This window comes from Watersipora subatra, chromosome 2 (assembly GCF_963576615.1).
Source record: "Watersipora subatra chromosome 2, tzWatSuba1.1, whole genome shotgun sequence".
Lineage (NCBI taxonomy): Eukaryota > Metazoa > Bryozoa > Gymnolaemata > Cheilostomatida > Watersiporidae > Watersipora > Watersipora subatra.
In genome coordinates, this window is record NC_088709.1 from 31,517,694 (window position 1) to 31,540,248 (window position 22,555).

At 34.0% G+C, this 22,555-nt stretch overlaps 1 protein-coding gene across 2 annotated transcripts; it reads left to right on the forward strand.

Moving 5' to 3' along the window:
- The first annotated feature begins 773 nt into the window (after nt 1-773).
- On the forward strand, nt 774-18,903 carry LOC137387361 (uncharacterized). 2 transcript variants are annotated; one of them, XM_068073763.1, is made up of 6 exons: nt 774-947; nt 2,985-3,380; nt 8,698-9,177; nt 11,691-11,904; nt 12,179-12,276; nt 18,766-18,903. In XM_068073763.1, the coding sequence occupies exons 1-6, from the start codon at nt 875-877 to the stop codon at nt 18,804-18,806; spliced, it is 1,302 nt and encodes a 433-aa protein (XP_067929864.1). In that variant the 5' UTR covers nt 774-874; the 3' UTR covers nt 18,807-18,903. The 2 variants fall into 2 exon arrangements, with proteins under 2 accessions (XP_067929864.1, XP_067929865.1); XM_068073764.1 differs by having other exon boundaries at nt 11,691-11,805.
- Nucleotides 18,904-22,555: the final 3,652 nt, after the last annotated feature.

The following is a 22,555-nucleotide window of genomic DNA, read 5'->3' on the forward strand; positions in this document are numbered from 1 at the left end:
TAGTGCATTAGAACTGGTTTGCTAGTACCTTACCTGGCAGTTTATGAAACTCTATTAAAAATATGTGAACTAGCGTAAAATTCTATGTAGCTTTGGTTCCAAAATCTTTGTTTTATTGTTGTAGATAGAAGTAAGTGCATGTAAAAAATAGGGTCTTTTAGATAAAGTTTAAGGTTGTGAGGTCTAGCTATACTCAAAATTTCCTGGCTCACATGAAGTGTAACAACAGCTAGGCAGTCTTTTAAGATCTCTTAAGGCTTGTATAGCCTACCATAAATAGCGAGTTAGTCACTTTGTACACCAATTTATATAATTAAGTTGGCATGTTAGTCAGTGTTTTCAAGGCTTTCCATAATATTATAGGTGGTGTGTAAATTGGCTTCTCCTAGTCCTTTGTATCAAATTTTGTGTATTTATTGTTACTTAGTTTTTTGTGATATGGAAGGCGGTATAAACAACTCATTTTATATATAAATTGTCATAAGCATTGCTAATCACGTGTTTTGTGTTTGTGGTACCTTTCGTCGGTAGTTATGAAGCTATATCAAACAAAACTTATTAAAATGAGCAAGTTATTTGAGATTAACGGGTTTATTGTTAACACATAAAAATTTATCCTAAGAATATCATAAGAAATTCAGCCTGTTTGAATCTGAAGCTGTTATGTACACATAGGAAAGCTGTAATGGCTACAGATGTAAGACCGTGTGACCAGCCAAGTGTGGCAGAGGCTTTCTGAGGGATATTTCATTTCCAATTGGCATATGCCAGTGTCGAAAGCAACCAACGGCAGTCGTGTGCACGGGTTCTGTTCAGTGAGAGCAAGGGGAATTCGCATGTAAAACGGAGTGGCATTCTATTCACGTAGCTAGCCATGAGTGTTGGACACGCTGCTTGGATATGCTTGGCTGTTATGGTTACTCGATCTATGGCAGTTTATTATTTTCGTAAGTAATTTTTACCATGTTCTGTCAATAAATGCATTTATTTACTTATTTGCAGTTATGCTAGTTTATGTTAGAAAATTTGATCAGTGTACCTAACTCATAGACCTCACCAACTCACATACAACTACTGTCTTACTGTCAAGGAGGAACTTGCAGATTTTATGCCAATAGAAGTCTTTGAGGTTTTAGTTGTACCTCTCATCTCATATAAATTCATAATAACTAAAATTACATCAGAAGGCATCGTATAATGATGAAAGTTTATTAATTTGTTATCTGTACTGTAACTGAGCAGAGGGTGAGTTGAAGCTAGATAAAACATCCAGTTCTCGCACCAGAAATTGGCTGTGCTTATACTCGTGACTTCTTTGATGATTTTGTGATTTGGTGATTTTGTGGATAATGTCGGGTTGTTTCCTTACCATTGAACTGGAAACTTTGACAAGAATATTATTTTTGTAATACTCAAGTGAACATCACAATAAATTAGTTTGTGATGTTTGATGATTTTTGGTAACAGTAAATAAATAACTGCAACTTTGAACTATTGATTTGTTTGTAATTTTTTTATTCCTTGCTAAATTTTGGTAGTTAGCTAAGTTATATTGGCTTAAAATTTGATCGTAGGTTTTAGATACTTGCCATAAATTTGGGGTAAATGAATTGTTCTGATTTTTGTAAGAACTAAATAAATCCGAATTACATTAGGAGATATATGGATTGTCGTCAAAAGAAAAATTTATTAAAAACCAAAGCAATAAACTGCTGTTAAAACTTTAGTTACTGTTAGCTTGAGATGCGTGACTCCCTACGCAAGGTACTTGTACACTGTTAGCTTGAGATGCATGACTCCCTACGCAAGATGCTTGTATACTGTTAGCTTGAGATGCATGACTCCCTACGCAAGGTGCTTGTACACTGTTAGCTTGAGATGCATGACTCTCTACGCAAAGGGGCTTGTATACTGTTAGCTTGAGATGCATGACTCCCTACGCAAGGTGCTTGTATACTGTTAGCTTGAGATGTGTGACTCCCTACGCAAGGTGCTTGTATACTGTTAGCTTGAGATGCGTGACTCCCTACGCAAGGTGCTTGTATACTGTTAGCTTGAGATGCATGACTCCCTACGCAAGGTGCTTGTATACTGTTAGGTTGAGATGCGTGACTTCCTACGCAAGGTGCTTGTATACTGTTAGCTTGAGATGCGTGACTCCCTATGCAAGGTGCTTGTTACTGTTAGCTTGAGATACATGACTCCCTACGCAAGGTGCTTGTATACTGTTAGCTTGAGATGCGTGACTCCCACGCAAGGTGCTTGTACACTGTTAGCTTGAGATACATGACTCCCTACGCAAGGTGCTTGTATACTGTTAGCTTGAGATGCATGATTCCCTACGCAAGGTGCTTGTATACTGTTAGGTTGAGATGCGTGACTCCCTACGCAAGGTGCTTGTATACTGTTAGCTTGAGATGCATGATTCCCTACGCAAGGTGCTTGTATACTGTTAGCTTGAGATGCGTGACTCCCTACGCAAGGTGCTTGTATACTGTTAGCTTGAGATGCATGACTCCCTACGCAAGGTGCTTGTATACTGTTAGCTTGAGATGCATGACTCCCTACGCAAGGTGCTTGTATACTGTTAGCTTGAGATGCATGAGTCCCCACACAAGGTGCTTATAAACCTTTTTCTATAAACTGACCTTAGTACTTGATCTATTATTTATTTGTAACATTTTCATTTACTGCTCTAGTTATATATATATATATATATATACATATATATTTATATATACATGTACATCATATATATATATATTATTTTATCGACAACCATTTTGTTCTAAACAGAAATAATTTCTAAATTATGTCATTACAGCATCATAAAAAGAGCAACAGTTCACTTTAAATTATTGTTATTGTTATCATTTAATATTCTTATATTATTTCACTTGATTATTACTAATTGTTGATTATTTTAATTTAAATTTTTACTGTAATATGCTTTATTTGATTTTGTTTACTGTTTTGTTTGTCAGAGCCAGTCGTATACCAGATATGTGATCTAAACTTCGTCAACACAACAGTACCTATGGGAACCCATGTAGAAATACACAGCCCTAGCTGGCCAGCGGGATATCAAGGACCATATGACTGCTCGCTTACTCTAGTGTTACCTGAATTCTCCTGGATTGGATTTTACACTATCGACTTTATGCTGGAGCAGCCGGCATCAGGCTGTAGAGATAAGGTGACAATCAGAACTGACGGCAAACCAGAGAGTTTACAAACTCATTGCGGGAATATCACAGCGCACGATTTAGTGTTTCATGATTGGTCACTCGATGCTGAAGAAAATGTAGTCATTCGATTTGAAGCTGGTCAATATTTAGAAGGAACTACCCCAGAGCAGAGATTTGATGTCCAATATACAGGTAAGCAATTGACTTGCGGCTCATTATTAAACTATATGTATATGGTATAATCAAACACCTACATTTAAAGATGTATGCGACCATACCCTTACTTCTTTAGTCAATGAAGATTACATCTAATCTAATAACGGTTAAGCCTGGTTCCTGTACACACCGCAAGCACCAGTGACATCATTGCAGGATTATTAGCCGTGAAATGTGAACCTACACGTCAAGTATCGCCGGTAGTTGCCGGACTCAGCGCAAGATTTCAGCTCTGTTCAACTTTTGCCAAGAGTCGCAGGCAAAACCTGTCTGAAATGCACTGTACATGTGAAGGTCAGCATTTTTTAAACAAAATGGCGAACAAGCAATTTTGGCATGACATGGCGAGCAAACAGGAGCCACCGAGCCTAGTGCCGCAAATGTTTTGCTGCGCAAGATCACCGCCGGGTCTCGCAACCCATATGAGAACCAGGTTTTACATCAAACCTGTACTATAATAAAAGCCGTGCTCATCTGTCCTAAGTCACAGTTGAAAGTTGAAAAAAGATTGCATCATGCAGGATTCAGACTTACAACTTTTGGTATGGCAGGCCATCGCTCTAGCAACTCCACTAATCGACCATTTCTTTAAATTGATGAATAACTGTACATATAGCTATTACACTAAATGATATCTCACAGCATACTAAACTGCCAGAGTACTAGCTTGTCCATCAGGTTACAGCGATGGTTAGATTCTGAAAAAAGCATTACATTATACAGGAATTGAACCCACGACCTTTAGCTTGAGAAATTGACATTCTAACACCAGCTTCAATCGCAATAATTATTGAGGTGAATAGGGATTTTTTGTGTTTTAACAGCACACCTGACAATTTCTCATGGCATGCTGAACTGATAGAGTACTAGTAACAATAATTTCATCTGTTATAAGTTATCTGTTAACTGTTACCTATATATACATGGGCTGAGGACAAGTATACTGTAGCAAACATCTTGAAATGTTGGTGGTAGCACATTTCTTCCTATCCTATACAAAGCATTTCAGTATTAGAAGCTTTAGTTAATTGTTTTATCAGCAATAGAAACTAACCTTCATAGAGGACAGTGAGCCAATAGTCACACCTGGTTGCTAGTTTGATGAGAGTTAATCATGGCAACAGTATCCTAGGGTTGAAACTTCCGAAGTGGAAAAGATATTTTATGGGTTTAGGTACTCGCTTAGTTAGCTCGAACAATACAGTTTTTGCTTTTTAAGATTTCAACTTAAATAGTTCTTGCCCTTGTGTAAGGCACAGCTGATGCAATCAGGTAGCACCTATATCAAACATACCACTAACCGAACTCATGCAAGAGTTAAGTCTGAAATGGCAGGTTTAATAAGCTGCTGAGAATTCAGATAGAAGTTTGTGTTCTGTTAATATCAATCTAGCAGGATCATTTAATCAGTCTAAAGTATACTTGAACTTAGAAGAGCATACAAAAGAAATGAAACTGTTAAAGCTGAGCAATAACTAGAAAAGGCAAAGCTAACCTTTTCATTCCAAAAATAGATGATACCAATATGCATTCTTAGCCCAAACCAACAGGCCAATTCTACATCAGAAGGTAAGCTTTTGCTATAGCATGATTTTTGCAGCCACATCAACTGACTACTGCTACAGCATCAAATCTCCACAAACATTTGCTAACTCTATGATTAACATATATGCTAACTCTATGGCTGATATTTGCTAACTCTATGACTGATGATTAAAATCACTTATGCAATGTCTAGCTATTCATTACAGCCTGTTGTTCCTATAGTAAAAATACCTTTATTTGTTCACCAAAGTTATAGAATGCTTTTTGGTAAGATTGACTAGAAGTGGGCTAACATACTATTAGTGAATGACTATCGGTGGTTAGTTTTGAGACAGGAAATTATACATTATTCTCTCTTTTACTTTTTAGCATCATAAAAAGTAGCATGTTCGTCTTTTTTAATGTCTGATTATGTTTGGTCAAACACACTGCGATAAGAGCTTTGGGAACATTTTGTGTTTTACAGCCTTTTGTTTTATTTTAACTCAAATATTAATTTTAATATATACGTTTAATTCTTTTGATTCAGTGCGCTTTGAGTCAAAACTTCAGCTGTGTGTAAAGGAAGTTCAAAAGGCTTTTCACAGTGCACCACGTCAATCTCTATCAACTGATCAGTGGTATTCAATCTATATAAATTCCAGTTTTTGTCATCCATTTGTTCAATTATAGTAATAAAGTTTTAAGAACAAAAACCTGTCTTGCACTGGAGTTGAACTTGAATCCTTCAGTCTGCTGGAAGACATTTTATCCACTGGACTACACGTTTAATTGACTGCAGTGATAAATAATTGTGGTCATATTCATTACACCAGTTAAAATTCGCATAACAATGTTGTGTAACCTCACACAAGCTAGTTTTATGAATCACAGCTTCATAGTTGTTAAAGAGGTTTAGCAATGTAAGCAAGCTTAAGTTACTAGCACAAGTTGCTCAAATTAGTCAATTTTATTAATGCATAAAAACATTAATGGTGTCAGTAACTTCAGTAGCCATAGATTAGCTCTAGCTGTATGAAGATACAAATTAGAAACTAGTGAAAGGTTTATTTTATAAGTACATTATCTTAGATTAATGCAAACATTTCTGTCTCAACAGTTTATGCAAAGCATAATGTTTGCTAGTGACACTTTTTATCAACACTAGTGCCATGGCAGTTCAGTGTGCTGCGACTTCCCACTTTGTCATTTTTTGTATCTGTTTGTCTGCATAACCTCTAGGAGTTATTTCCTTTTTGGTCTGGTTTCAGCCAGACTTTACACACATAGGCCCCAGGTCTCTAGGTCACAGGTCACTAGGTCACAGGTCATTAGGTCACAGGTCTTGCTAGGTTGCTAAAAGTATTTGTTTTTAAAACTCTATCTGGTTTTTGAAAATTGGCCGCTTAAGCTCCCACCTGCAATTAAATGTTTGACCGTTTGTTAACCTGTTTGAAATAAAAATAAATATCAGGAATCGCAGGTATTATTGCAAATTCATAAAATATGTGTTGTTGTTTTTTAGTTTGTACCAGAAAAGTAACCCAAAATTTTTAAAATACATTTAGTCCCATGGTTGTGTCTGTTACAATATGATAAATAACAATTCAGAATACATCTCTGATAGCCATTTCAGAATACAGTATTGGCAAGCTGCCCAAAATCCTTTGTGGTCTAGTCAATTGTTTTATGATAATAAATAACTGTAATCCATGAATTTGTGGGAATGAACTCCTAACACTCTTCATTCTCCCATCTGCACCATTTTATTTTAAAGTCAACTTTCATATTTGACACTCATTGTCATGTGCCATGTTTCATAAACTTGTCTAGGCCTGTCAAAAACTTGACACTTGTAATGGTTTAGTCCAAGCCAGTATTACCTTAAATCACGTCTACAGTTTAATTTTTATCCTTTGGATGATGTTTGGTTTAAGTTACTCCAAGTAGTTACTAGGGGCAACTAGCAAAGACTGGCAGTGAAGCTGTAGTCATTACCATGTGTATATACTCTGGGTTTCATTCTTTAAATGGGTCGGGAGTTGCTTCCACTCCGAATCATAGAAATGGTAATATCTGAACCCAGTTGACTCCAATTCACTTCGCTAAATTTGTGCAAAGGTATTCGATAAAAATTGTGTTTATTTCAACATGTCTTGTTTTGAGGGATACGTTACATATATCTGAAAGATCTGTATACTCCAAATCGTTAAAACTGTAGGATGTGGATTTTTCGGCAGTGGGCAACTCCGAACCCATTCGAAGCATGGAAACACAGTGCTAGTCTCATTTTAACTGCGTTGAAACTGAACCCTGAATATAATTTAGGTTTCTAGTTTTGCAAGATTTGATTAGGTAAATAGGTAGTGCTGTACTAAGTAAAAATGTCTGTTGTATGGATTTGCATCCAGCCTTGGAACTTAAATTGCAAAGGTTGGTGTCATGAATTTTTCATAAATTGTCCAGTTCGAATTTCCAGCTATGAAAGTTTTGACACAAATTTTCTGCTTGCTATCAAGTGCTAATGCAGCCTTCACCCAAAATATCAAGACTATATTATATATAATTTTAGCACACTAGCTTAATTATGATTGATTCTCTTTTGAGCATTGTCGATAAAAGTGTCTGATGTTATGAAAAGTTTTATATATGATTGCGGAATCTGTCAATACCTATATAATATGTCATCTGGGTTCAGCAGCCTATCAAATGTTCCTCAGTTTTCACATGTCTAATGCTGACTCATAAAGGAAAAATTCAGCACTTTTCAGCTAAGTCTTCTTTTATCATTTCTACTAAATTTCTGCTTATTTTTTCAAAGATGATTTTTAAAACTAAATTTATGATACTCATTGTCGTATTGTAAAATACAACCTTTCATAAAGTTATACGAAGGATCGAATTTTAATAAATAAAATGAATTTATTTATAAAAATAGTAGAATTGTGTAGAAGCCCAATTTTTGTTAAGTTTACATAAACTTTACTGATGACAAACACTTTTTATTGAAGATTATGTGGTCACATGATGCTTTTTGAAGTTTTACAAAATGGCCGACTAAGAAACATGCTCCAGAGTTGAACAGAGGCCAGCTATCCAATTTTTTATACCTGAAGGGTGTGAACCCAAAACAATTTATAAGAGTATGGTGTATGTTTATGCAGGAGGCAGTTTTAGCATATAAAAGATGGCTAAAGTCTGGTTCCCATATCAAATATTAGACCCGGCGATAATCTCGAGCAGCAAAACACTTCCGACGCTATGCTCGGCAGCTAATGTTCACATAAAGCTGCGTCACTGGTGATCACATAAAAAAGGCCGTTAGCCATGCCGTCTCGAAAGTGCTGACCTTTATCTGGACAGTGCATTTTAAGGAGGCTTTATCTGCAGCTCTTTGCAAAAGTTGGACAGCGCTGAACTCTTGCACTGACCACCGGCAACTACCGGTGGTACTCGGCGGTACTCGACACATAGATTCACCGCTGCTAGCTCTGCGGTGCTGTCACCGGTGCTTGCTGCTAATATGGGAACCAGGCTTTAGTATTTAAATGCTTTTTTATTAAATAGCAATAAAAAAGGGATGTAAACACTATAATTTTATGTTTTTTTGTCGTAAGAAATCATTAAATTGTCACCATTTACCACACATAGGTTGACAAAATAAGAGGATATGTTACAAAAAGGCTAATATTAACAGGTGCTTGCTATGACAGGTGCTTGCTATAACAGGTGCTTGCTATGATTTTCCTTATTGTGTTTCTTATTGCAGTTGCTGATATAATCTATCCAGGAGTCAACCATAACCGCAGCAAGCCTGTCGTGCTGAATGATCACGGGTATATCGTGAGCCACAACCAATACGGTTCAAAAGACCATCACTATGACCCCTTCATCAACTCATTTTTTACTCTTACGGAGCTGCAGCCAAATACAGTTGTAGAGATATATTTCATTGCCTTCCAGCTACATCAGAGTGAAACTTGTGCTGACAAGTTGACGATAAGTGGCATCAGCGCTGCCCTTAACAACAATAATCCGTTAGAGCTGTGTGGAGTCAGAGCCCACAATACCCTTTATGAAGTAATAACGATAGGAAATTCCATAACGTTTCATTTTAAAACGGATAGTTTGAGTAGTAGCCAAGGATTTTATATACAATACGATGTGAAAGGTTACTGGGATCCTGGTGCTGGTTACCCTCCAGATAGTGACATCGAACAGGAAAAGAATAAAGGCACTTCCCCTTCCTGTGAGTTGCCAGTTGTGTTTAAATGAACTTACATAAGATTTTAAAAAATTTTATCGCTTTATCGGAAAGTTTCGGTATTTTTCCATCATTGTTTTTGATATTTGAGGTGGTCCGACTGCCAGGATGCTTTAAGATTAAAATGGACAGACCTGGATCGCAGTTAAATTGCTCAGCTCCAAGCGAAAGTGCAATGATGATGGCTGTAGTTGCAAAGAGACTGACAGAATAAACACATGTAATGCTGCAACTGGAACTCACTAGTCGATATCAATAACGAGAGAGACAGGCAGCCACTCAACTAGTGACTTCATTTCAACACTTATTTTTCTTCCGAGCATTTTAATCATGATCAAGTTTTATCAATTTTAATTTTGAAACATCCCGGTAGTCAGATCCGCTCAAACATATAAAACAATCTCAAATGATTAAAAATTAACTTTACTTTCTGAAAAAAGAAAACTTCTGATAAAGTCTACTAAAACTTTATTTAAGTTCATCTTTAAGGTTTCTCATGAATTTTGTTATTACATGTAACTGGTATGATATGTTTAGCTCTCTCATTTGAGTATGTTGCTCACAGTATACCTATATCATCCAGGCTAAGTTTAGGATGTAACCATTACATGCTATATGTATCGAATACATATAGCATGCATATAGGAAATTTCAATGCGAGTAGTACATGCAAATATATACAGTACATACAGCGTGTATATTATACACCCAAACAGTACGTTTTACATACAGATGTATATGGTACATACAGATACATATAATACCTACATGTATATAGGATGTGCTTGCGTATGTAGTACATATTGATATGTAGCACAAACATAGATATATAGTATATATAGTACATACTTAGCCTATTTATGGTATATATGGCAAATATATTGTACATACAGACGTATATAGTACATGCATATACATGTATATGCTATATTTACAGCAAATATATTGTACATACAGACGTATATAGTACATACATATACATGTATATGCTATATATACAGCAAATATATTGTACATACATACATATATAGTACATACATGTATATGCTATATATACAGCAAATATATTGTACATACAGACATATATAGTACATACATGTATATGCTATATATACAGCAAATATATTGTACATACAGGCGTATATAGTACATACATATATATGCTATATATACTGCAAATATATTGTACATACAGACGTATATAGTACATACATATATATGGTATATATACTGCAAATATATTGTACATACAGACATATATAGTACATACATGTATATGCTATATATACAGCAAATATATTGTACATACAGGCGTATATAGTACATACATATATATGCTATATAATACTGCAAATATATTGTACATACAGACATGTATATTACACACATATGTAGTAGTAGATATAAATGTATGTAAAACATACCACTCATACATAGTACATACAAAATGTAGTCTTTAGCAGACGGGTTTTGATCTGTGCAAAAATTGCAAACAGCAGAACCATAAACCCAAAGTGTAAAACATGGACATTCCACACTGTAAATACAAAGTCTGTTTTAAATGTTAAACTAGCAGAATTTTCGGCGTTGCACAGGTATTAACTACCAGCTTATAAACAATGAGAGGTAATGTAGTTGCCTGCCGCTTGCTATTAGCCTGCTACATTGCCAATGAATAGTTTGAGTAAGCTTACTAATAAAAGCTAACTACTTGCTCTCACGAATGAACACGCATAAAATTACGCTACCACCATCCCTGATGGTGAGTCCTAACAGAGAGTGTAGCGTATTTGCACCCGTATAATGACATATATCCCCTAATGAATCCATCAAGCTCATGTGGTGTAATTGGTAAGGTAGTTGGTGCAAGCGGTGGGTGCGTGTGAGATTCCGGCCAGAGTGTTATACTGTTGTCCTGTAACTTTTGTTTATTGTTATTGCTGTTATTAATATCATAGTGTACCTTATTGTAAGTACGTATAACCATAGTTTACTCTCTCGTGTATACTCTATATGTATACTGTATCATACTGTAGCCTAGGAGTATATGTATGAGACAATATAGCTTGTTTTATGTACAGTACAGAACTGTACAGCCAGACTTGGAGGATAATGTCTGGTTCAGTCTGTATAAGCTCAAACAAAGGAGAGTTGTCTGTAGTTTGTTGTTGATAAACTTCATATCCTGCTAATGAGTCATACTTTCAACTAACTGATACATAGTCAAAGTGTGCTGCGTTTGTAAACTTGATGGAGATTCGCTATTCCCATTCTGAGTAGAATAGCAGCCTGAAGAGAAAAGTAACTTTAACGATTTAACAGCGGTAGCGCACAAAATCAACAAAGAAATATCTGTTTTTGTTTGAATCATTTCCTTATAATCAACATCAACTTGTGTGGGAATCATAAAGTGTTCTGACGCTTATAACAGCTAACTGAGGCTGTCATTTAGATGCCTAAAAATAGCTTTAACTTTGTTACTTAAAAATTGATTGTAGCCACTTCGAAGTCAAAGAAGGCAAGTTCTTTATCGGTGAATTATGTGACAGGCACTACCCCCAGAAGTTCTTTATCAGTGAATTATGTGACAGGCACTACCCCCAGATACCAGAAGTATTTAGCCCTTGGTATTGGAATCATTGCAGGAAATTGTGTAATTATTTTCACGCTCGTCATAGGTATTGTCTGCTTTATCAAGAGATGGAAGAAGGGGTAAGTCCTGGTTTTTTTGTTATTTTTCATTCTCTCTTGGAGAAGTTTTAATAAGACTTGATTTACTTTTGGCTTTTCTGTTTATTTAATGTAATGTTGTTAATGTTATTTATTTAATGTAATTTCATTGGGATTCTCACATTTTTGGTTTCACTAATACTTGTATATATATTTTTGGTTTCAGTTTAATACTTGTATATTAAAATCTCGTTTATTGTCGATTTTGAAACAAAACTTTCTAAAATGTTTGGCATATGTTTACTTTGAATTTTAGACAGTTGTCTAGAGATAACAATAAAGTTGGTTTCACTGATTCAACACGAAGCGGTCCCCTGCCGTCTCCGAATGAATATTTGTATGAAAAGGAAAAAGGTAAGGCACACTTGCCATGTTAATGATATTCAACTTGGCACTAGTAACTCCCTCCAGCATCGAGCTAGTGGAAAGAGGAAAGACCATAAATTAGCTTTTAATGGTTGGTTTTGAATGATTGTGGAGAACAGATGAGAAACATACATTTTATTCGGAAGTGACATGATACACAGCCTTGACACAGCTGGTTATTGGTTAGAACACAGTCTGTTTTGTATTTATGTTCTGCTAACTACCCGCAGTGTAGTTAGCGGAACAGCGGGTAGTTACCAGCGATGTATGTGTTTTATGTAAGTGTTTTATGTAAGTGTTATATGTAAGTGTTGTGTAAGTGCTATATTTAAGTGTTATATGTAAGTATTATATGCAAGTGTTATGTGTAAGTATTATTTGTAAGTGTTATGTGTAAGTGTCATATGTAAGTGTTATATGTAAGTGGTATATGTAAGTGTTATGTGTAAGTGTTATATGTAAGTTTTATATGTAAGTGGTATATGTAAGTGTTATGTGTAAGCGTTTTATGTGAGTGTTATATGTAAGTGTTATATGTAAGTGGTATATGTAAGTGTTATATGTAAGTGTTATATGTAAGTGTTGTGTAAGTGTTATATGTAAGTGTTATATGCAAGTGTTATATGTAAGTATTATATGTAAGTGTTATGTGTAAGTTATATATGTAAGTGTTATGTGTAAGTATTATATTTAAGTGTTTTGTGTAAGTTTTATAGTAAGTGTTATATGTAAGTGCTATATGTAAGTATTATATGTAAGTGTTATGTGTAAGTGTTATGTGTAAATGTTATGTGTAAGTGTTATATGTAAGTGGTATATGTAAGTGTTATATGTAAGTGTTATGTGTAAGTGTTATATGTAAGTGTTATATGTAAGTGCTATATGTAAGTAGTATATGTAAGTGTTATGTGTAAGTGTTATATGTAAGTGTTAATTGTAGGTGTTATATGGAAGTGTTATATGTAAGTGTTATATGTAAGTGTTATATGTAAATGTTATGTGGAAGTGTTATATGTGAGTGTTCTATGTAAGTAGTATATGTAAGCATTAAGTGTAAGTGTTGTGTTTAAGTGTTATATGTAAGTGGCATATGTGAGTGTTATATGTAAGTGTTTTATGTAAGTGTTATGCGTAAGTGTTATATGTAAGTGGTTTATGTAAGAGTTATATGTAAGTTGTATATGTAAGTGTTATGTGTAACTGTTATATGTAAGTATTATTTGTAAGTGTGATATATAAGTGTTGTGTGGAAGTGTTATATGTTATATTAAGAGACCAGACTTTGATTTTGCACAATATATTATAGGAGTCTATTGTAAGTTGTAACAAACAGAATACAGCGCCATATTGAAAATTATTAATTGTATAAATGGAATATAAGGTCTGTCTACGCGTCATCAGTTTGGTCTACAGCATTTTAATCATACTTAATCATAGAGACAAAGGAAATTTTCATCCATTGTGCCAGAAGTGACTATACACTCATTTTTACTATTTATTCCCACTGTTTTTTATTTAGTGACATTTTTTTAACTAGGTTCAAGTCTATCATTCTCTAAAAAATTGTGTCAGTCAGTCTGATAAACTTTCTATTGTGAATTATTCATTAACCCTTTTAGTAGTATATGAGTTTTATTGTAGTACATGCATTTTATATAGCTAGCAGAAATACCCAGCATTGCTCGAGTCAGCGATATAAAACGAAATTCACATGTGACTTACTTTTCCACTTTATTCATCAATCACATCGTATTCTACAATAATTTCTAATTCAATAGCTCATTTAATCTGGCTATAAAATCATAATTTATAATGACATAACACTTGAAATAACATTTCCAGATTTGAATCTAAGACAGTACATCTTTATGGATAATATTCTTTGTTTTTTATTTGCTCCTTTAAAAATCATTATAGCCTTCAATGAATATAAGCACAAGTCCTAGATATACTTTTGAGTAAAGTGGTACTTATCAATAAAAAACTATAAATAAAGCTGACATCGCAAGATTTTTCCTTTAATTACTTTTCAAGAAACTTTTAAAAGGATCTTGAAGAATGTGAAATAGTAATTTATCTAAGAGAGATAGTACAATTATTTTAAGGTTTATAAAAGTGGATGATTAGCTCAGTTGGTAGGACCATCAGCCTATGAATTCACACTTAGCATCATCTTCATTTTACAACACGTTGTTTGGCCCTGACACTCATTATGCTTGGTGATCGAAAAGAATTTTGAAGGTTTACTCGCAACAAAATTCACAATACAGTTATTTTGTATCAAAAAGTTCACCATGTCTTACTCTGCTGTGTTGTAGGTGCAAAATATGTGGAAATGTGATTACAAGCTCTTAAAAGCTCAAAAATGAACAGTTGATTGCAGCCATCACGAAAACGCCGTAGTTTGGAATCTCTTCATTTTGATGACGTACTCAACCATTGTGGTTATTGTTTTGGCACGTGATGTTATCACGTAAAATTAAAGATCAATAAAAGGATCAATATAAAATGTCTCGTCTCGAAGCATTAGTTTATGACAAACCCTTCGGGTTTACCAGAAAGCCCGTATCAAATATAGATGCTTGCTACTTTACAGTTTCGTTTCAGCCTGGTCTAATCATCTAGTCGTGATCTGATCATGTGACCCATACTTGTTGCTAAATGGCGCAAACAATTTCTGCAGCATTTTTCAACTATCAGAGGTGACCAACTGGTTCGTCATGTTTATCAGAGGATAATATGTACTCCTTCGAGCTACGGTTAAAAAATTAAACAAATTAGGGAAATAGGGAACAAATAGGGACTTGTGATATCAGTACTCAAAGTGACAGCAATGCAACGATGATGAAATAGACGTGTGAGGACAATAGACATGGTTTTATTGAATGCGTGAAATATATTTGTAAAAATTTTCTGACGAATGAGGTTGCATGAACATGTAAACAGAAGCCATCGTGTTCAACTACATCCCATTTGAGCCGTTTTGGAAAGGAGTTCCAATCTACGGCGATTTTGTGATGGCTGCGATTAACTGTTCGTTCTTTAGCTTTTAAGTGCTCAGTGACAGCCAATGAGTGCTCAAGAATGTATTGCTGCAAAGTTTAATTATATTACTTCAGAAGTTTACCTTTACGAGCAATGCCATATTGTTATTGTAATACATTTGAAGTCAGCAATATTTGAGTTTAGCATTTGTCAAATTTGTATGATTAATGCTGGAATGGCATTGGCAAAACTTTTTATTCTTTGTTTTACTAAAAGTTTGACGAGAATTCTTTGTCTGCTCACACATATAACATGGGCTGCGATGACAGCAGTAAAACTGCTTAGTCAGTAAAAATTAACAAAGACCTGTCACTCATGGAGCAATTTTTAAAAAGACAAACCATGAATTTGTTGAACATCATTAAAAAGAGAAAAATTTTGTTACTACAGAATTTCTTTTTAATTTTTTATGCCACTATTCAATATATTTGAGAGAGTTGCTGAAAATCTATCTATATTATCGTTGACCATTTTGCATCCATCCGTTTACTTTTTTAGCCAAAAAGCACTTTTTATTCTATAAAAGACACACTTATTGTCAGGCTTCAAAAGGTTAGTTCAGTAGGTTGGAGTGCCTAATAAACAGAATTCCATGGGTTGGGGCAACATGATGGCCAGTGTTGTTATTCGTTTCGTTGAGAATTTTATGATTGCATAAAATTTGGCACATTTAAAACAACAGCTATTGCACCACAAATTAAAATACTTTGACGTTCATGCTGTACTTTGTCATTTATAATAATTTAGCAATGATTCCAAGGGCACCTTTTACAATTGAGTTTTTTATACCTGTGATTTTTCTTAAATGAACCCTAAAAGAAGCTGACAAATAAAAGTAATAATGATGGATATTGTAATCTGTCTAATAACGACAACTCATTTCAACTCAAATAAAATATTTCTATAAATAAATTATTTCTCATTCATCCATTATGAAGGCTTGTAAAAAAAGCGAACTGTAGCTATAATTTAAAAAAATCAATGGTAATAAAGAAACATACTCTGAATAATCTTTTCTGTTTTCATTTTAAATATAGACAAGCTGAATGATAGCGACAGTTTTCTTGGCGTGTTTGTCAGGTTCTGTTTCATAAACATCTATTTTTATTGAATATGCTTCTATAAGACAGAGTTGCTCAAATATGGTTGGGTGTATATTACTCTGAGGTGACTCGGGTTGATATAAGAAGCTAATATATTTGGAGTTGTCTTGTTACTAAGTAGTACCTGATTATCATTGATATCTAGAGACTGCCGCATTGTAATTATAATAGAAAAATTTCAGATATCGGACAATTCTTTTAATCTATAACTGAAAAGCATAGTTTGTATAAAAAAGCATGAAATCATGTCATTTCATGCAAAATGACCTCTACACTATACACTGTCTCAACCCAAACTCTCAAAAGTAAAATTATTATTGAGAACTCATAATAATAAGTTTTCACCTGTTTTTTGAAGATCTGTGATAGTCCAGAAGCATTCCCTCAGTAAAATTTTTTAATTTTTTCATAAACTATGAATTAACTAGTCCATTTTCTCAGTAAAACTATAAATCAGTGTTTGTTATATTTCCTATTCTTTTTAATTTTAAATTAATGAAAACAGGTTTCTAATTAAAATATTACTTCTTCTTCATCCTAAACTGGCAGTATACCCAGTGCTGCCCAAGATTTTTTGAAATTTTAATCAGGTAGCCCTCAGGTGGGTGCCCTTGGGTGAATGCTTATGAGCATGGTTTTCAAGAAGCAGATGAAGTTTTGAAGCCTAAGGTTTTAGCAACTTTTGCAGAAGGCAGAGAGCATATGCATGAAAAGTTTGAAAAAAAACGGCTAAAATTGTGAATACGCATTTACGCAGACCAACCAAAAACAAACAATGACAAAGTGGAGTTGCTAACATAGATTTAGTACAATCAATTTGATTGTAAATTTTTCAGTTATAAATAAAAACCTTTATTTTTGTATGCCAAAAAAATGAGTTTAAACCACAATTTTAATGAGCAAATAGTAAGTCATGCTTCTTAGTTTTATGTAAATCAAAGAAACAGTTGCTACCGGTTTATGTTTTACACAATATTCTGCTCTCACGTACATGTACCCTGTTTAGTAGCCACTAAGTAATTGTAAAATCTATTAACGTAAAGTAGCTAATAATGCCATTGTGTTTTGGCAACAGGCCACAAAACAGTCTCTTTCCCATTCTGAGCAGCTTCCGTTCTCTGTATTGAGGGTAGGTACTGGCAAGAGATGAGCTAGATATTTCTAGGCACTTCATAATCCACCGTGTCCACTTTTTTACTTTTTGTGTGCTCCATGTTTCTGGGTCTAAAATTAGTTCATACAGTAGTTACAAGGCGCATACTAGCTAAAATACATTAATGGTACCTTGAAAATCTGTTACAGTAATGCTTGTGTTACAATTGCCATTACTTGATATTTTGCAAAAATTTTTAGGCAAAATTTTAGGCTAAATTCATAATCTGTGTTGTCGTAATTACTAAATGTATGCACGCGTTGCATGGGTAATAAAAATGGATTTTGCATAAACAGTTTATTTTTAATTGGCTAATTTTTTTAATCAATGAATTTGATGAGTTAGTCTAAGTCTTAGACTAAGTCTTTGGTATAATAGAAGCCGTGTCCGTTCTTCTGAAGCCAGCGTTACACAAAAATACTGCATCGTGATCTCTCATGTAATCATCATCATCAATCATGCTAGCTAAAGTATGAAACTAGTATGCTTCATTTTAACCAATCGAGATTAAAGATTGGTCAGTGTAATAAGTATGATGTGCACAATTATTCCATCGTATGGCCAACTAGACACAGTATAATGGATAGTATGCCTATTTGAAGAAGTAAAGTTCTGAATTTAAATCCATTGTTAGGGGAATGTTTTTTCCTAAAGCTTTATGGCTCTAACTTGACACATGAACAAGAGACAGATGACAGGCAAACAAAAACTGAGTTATATATGTATAGATGTATGTTCATGTCTAATATTGCTCATTAACTTCCCATGCCTAAATCTTAGTTGTTGTCTTCTCATACTATTTATTGTAATGTTTTACTTGTGCTATACATGTATATCTCAAACTAGTTTTAGTGAGTATGGAACCGGGATTAGCAATTAGCTCATTCCATGTTGTTGTGAGATAATCTGATAGCAAAATAAAGCATTTTTTTACCTCACAAACATCAAATGATTTATTGAACAATCTATGTCAATGATAAATTTGTCATGTTTTTTGCACAAGCCAGGTTCCAAAATTGTTTCAATTTGGTTTGTTTATTTTGCTTTCATTATAAAAACCAGATTGTCAAGACTCAAATATAACTTTCCCATAATTTTATCACACGCTATTGTCAAAAAGAATAACATTGAAATGAGTTATTTTGACAACCATTCCATATCTGTCAACTGTTTTAGGGCTGCATACCAACCTTCCGGCACGATATGCAGTTGTTTAAACTCTGAGGCTAGCTGAGTAGAGGATGCGCTTGAGTAATGACTCATAACGTTATGCTTGCTGCTAACATCACTGGTGCACGTGGAAGCACGAGGCACCATCGGTTCTTCTCCGCTTGCCAACTGGGAGTTGTGTGCTCTTTCTGCAAAAACAATTATGTTAGTATTTATGAATAAAATTATTTGGATAAATGCTATCGTCTCAAAAATATATATTATATCACAACATATCTTTGCATTCTTTTACTCTGTCTATGCTCAGTGTTTATTTTACGTCAATTTAAGGTCTCAAGATCTTTCATGGTTTGCGTCCTTATTTGTTATGGGATAGTTACAGGTTTTCAATTTATTTTAACTTACTTGATATGAACAAATTACATACAAACTCTAACAATTATTTTAAAAATATTATCGCTAGATGCTTTAACAATTTTCTACCTAATATCCGTATTTTAGTATATAAAGGTATTTTAAGCGCTATATGTCAAACCATTCATTTGATTTTGGTGGCTAACTGTTGCCTTTTTTTCTTTTTTTTATGATTGTTGTATGGCATTATTTGAACAATATTTCAGTTTGAAATAAAATAATTGCCAATAAAGTGATATTCAGATGTGGTTTGTTTGGGTGTTGAACAATTGGCCAACGTGTCACAGACTGTTTTAACAATTATTCGTTGAGGGTTATAGTCTCACAGAATCAGCTTACCATTGGGCTCTGGACAAAAATAACACTTTCTATAATGGTGAAAAAGCATATAGAAAATAAATCCTTGCTAACTGTGTTTTTACAGTTTGGTAAATAAAATATTACTTATTTTAATAGCATCGTTTTTTCAGGGTTGTTTTCCACTGATCTCTAGATTGTAAGCGGTTCATTATGTTAAAGGTTTAAGTTTTGAAATCTTTGCATATTAAACTTTTATAATGTTTCTTGCATCTAAAGAACAGACAAAATATAAATTAAAACTTGATTTTTTCCGTAAGATCAAGTTTTTACCTTCAGAGAGTTTTGGTATTTGTAGTAGTTTATTAACTATTTTGTTATTTCTGTTTACTTATTTAAACAGAACTAGGGACCAAATTGAAACATGAAGGCATTCTTATCTGCTTGAGTAAAGCCTAGAGCCAATTTTATTGCAGTATGTTGGAGTTGTCCTCTCAGTAATTATTTGTAGACCATGTGAATGCATTAACAACGGTATTACAGAGGCAACGTAGACATGATGAGCAACATAGGAGCTATCAAACTACTCAGATATCTCACCATGCATTTTGCACCAGCTGTCGAGGACAATGTTTGGCTGCCACAAATTGTGTGACCAATATTTCTTTTCATAATAGTTGCTGCCAGACTAGTACCTCATCATTTCAGAGCCCAAATCTTATAATCAGAACAGTATGTTGCAGACTATTCATTGGTGTAAACCCAGATGGGTTTGCGATAATGTAAACATTGTTATCACAATGATCACTGATGCAGTGTGGAATTAACACTGACATACTGTGATACGGTGTTTACCTGGCTTCGATGAAAACGTAGAAATAAATTATGGTGAAAACAAATTCATATCATTAGCCTAAGTTTGCCAAGATCATTCTAAAAAGCCAAGTGATCAGGAACAGTAGCTATGTCATGTCTAGAATTGTTGTAAAAATGTATATAAAGAAGTAAAGAAGTATGTTTATTCATATTTTGTTATAGAACGTAATTAAAATCTTCAGTAGGAAGTTGGAAGCGTTGAAGCAGAAGAAATCATACTGATGATATGGTTCTTAAACTACATAGGGACCCAAAAAATCACATCTAAGATTTACAGTAATGCATTTAGAAGGTTTGTCACAAAAGTGATGAAAATTTTTTGGATCATACGAATTCTCAACTCACAACATCACATAGGAACTCAGCAATTGATTTTTAATAACATAATCCCCTTCTTCGCATTAATTGTAGAAAACTTACCACATATTTGATAATTTTACAGTGCATGGTAATACATCAGCATCATTAATGCATCGCAACAGCAAGCGTGTTCACACCTTAATGACGCATCTTTGAAAAATGTAGCTTGAGGCATCCATTCATGTTTAATGTTATTAGGCTACACTCACTGACCCCATGTCAAGTTGCTAATGTGTGGTCAGTTGATATTAAAATAACTTTAGTGTGCTCTCTTCCCCCCAGAGTAATAATGGCATTTATTGCTTAACATTAAAAGTGGAGTGAGTAATAATTTTGAATTTAGGGAATTTCAAAAGCCTCAGTAATCGCTCCTCACAATCTCTCAGATAAATACAGAAATTATTCACTTGTAACAAAGAGGTATGGATGTGCATAAAAAATCATAAAGGGCATTTAAACAAAATCAACAATGTGGTAGATGCAGAACTTTTAAATCTGGAACAAACTAGTTCCCTTCTTTGAAACAAATAGGTATGTTTAAAACCTTTGCGAACAAGATGTTTTTTTTATGCTTTTTTTAGGAAGGAAAACTTAACAAGCACAAAGTATGTTGTGAGACAGTTCTAATTAAATTGTACAAATCTAGTGAAAGTATATAAAACTTGTTACATGTTTTGGAGACCTGTATTTTACAGATTATAAAGTTTAAAGCCTTTTTAAAGGTAAACATACACCATTGAAGTGATGCCAATGGAAACAATATTGATGTAAAGATAAAAAATCAAGCTTCAAGTTGAAGTAATTTTTGAATTTGTAGACCTACTTAGTTCATAGATATAATAGTTTAAATGAGATACTTTCTTGGAATGCTCAGCTTCAAGTAGAAGTGCTTATAATAGTTGGATGTCTATAATTACATATAGCTATGACATCCATAGCTGCACTTTGGAAAAGAGACCAACAGAGTAGAGGTGCGGAATGCTGCAATTTGAACTCAATAGGCGATATCAATAACAAGAAAGACAGGCAGCCGCTCAACTAGTGGTGTTATTTCAGCATGTATTTTTAACATATATCTTAACACAGCACATTTTAATCGCAATACGGTTTTATTAATCTCAATCTTGAAACATCCTGGCAATCAGATCACCTCAAGCATCAAAACAATCACAAATGATAGAACAAACCAATACTTTCAGATAAAATATACTAAAATTTTGTGAAAGATCATTTTAATTTAGATGTTGGTTTAAACCCCACATTGACTTATAGACACCAATTATTGACTTATAGACACCAATTATTGACTTATAGACACCAATTATTGCTAGCTTACCATGTCTATGGGTGTCTATTAAATATCTCATGCATCACTTAATAGGCTTAGCACACCTGAGAGAGCTTGTCAGCTCCTATTGACTGACTAATGACACACCTGTCAGGCAATGTCAGTTTGTGTGAATATAAAATTTGGTGCCTGTGTACCATAATGATTATCTAATGTAAATACCTTCTGGTAAAACCCATTAAAATTTTATATTCATTCTCTACATATCAAAAATTAGTAGCATTAAAAATTATGTTAACCTTAGTAACTATAGTTATCTACATTAACTTAAGTGCATTCAGTCGTTATGATTTGCAATAAAATGTAACATATGCAGTACATACCGTATGGAGTTCTTACCTTCGAAACAGACATATAACATAAACTTTGAATTTAACTTAAGTAAAATTAGCTTTCTAAACAAACACTTTCAAAGCTGTTTTACTATGCATTTTACTAAACTTGGGTTTTTGTCATCGGTTTAATATTTAGCACATTTCCGATTTTGTTTTCACAGTAACC

What these genes read in the sequence shown, in the direction of transcription:
- LOC137387361 (XM_068073763.1), top strand. Translation starts at nt 875, where the DNA reads ATGAGTGTTGGACACGCTGCTTGGATATGCTTGGCTGTTATGGTTACT. An exon ending in ATTTGATGTCCAATATACAG is followed by an intron (nt 3,381 to 8,697) that starts GTAAGCAATTGA and finishes TTCTTATTGCAG; the next exon opens with TTGCTGATATAATCTATCCA. An exon ending in ATCAAGAGATGGAAGAAGGG is followed by an intron (nt 11,905 to 12,178) that starts GTAAGTCCTGGT and finishes TTTGAATTTTAG; the next exon opens with ACAGTTGTCTAGAGATAACA.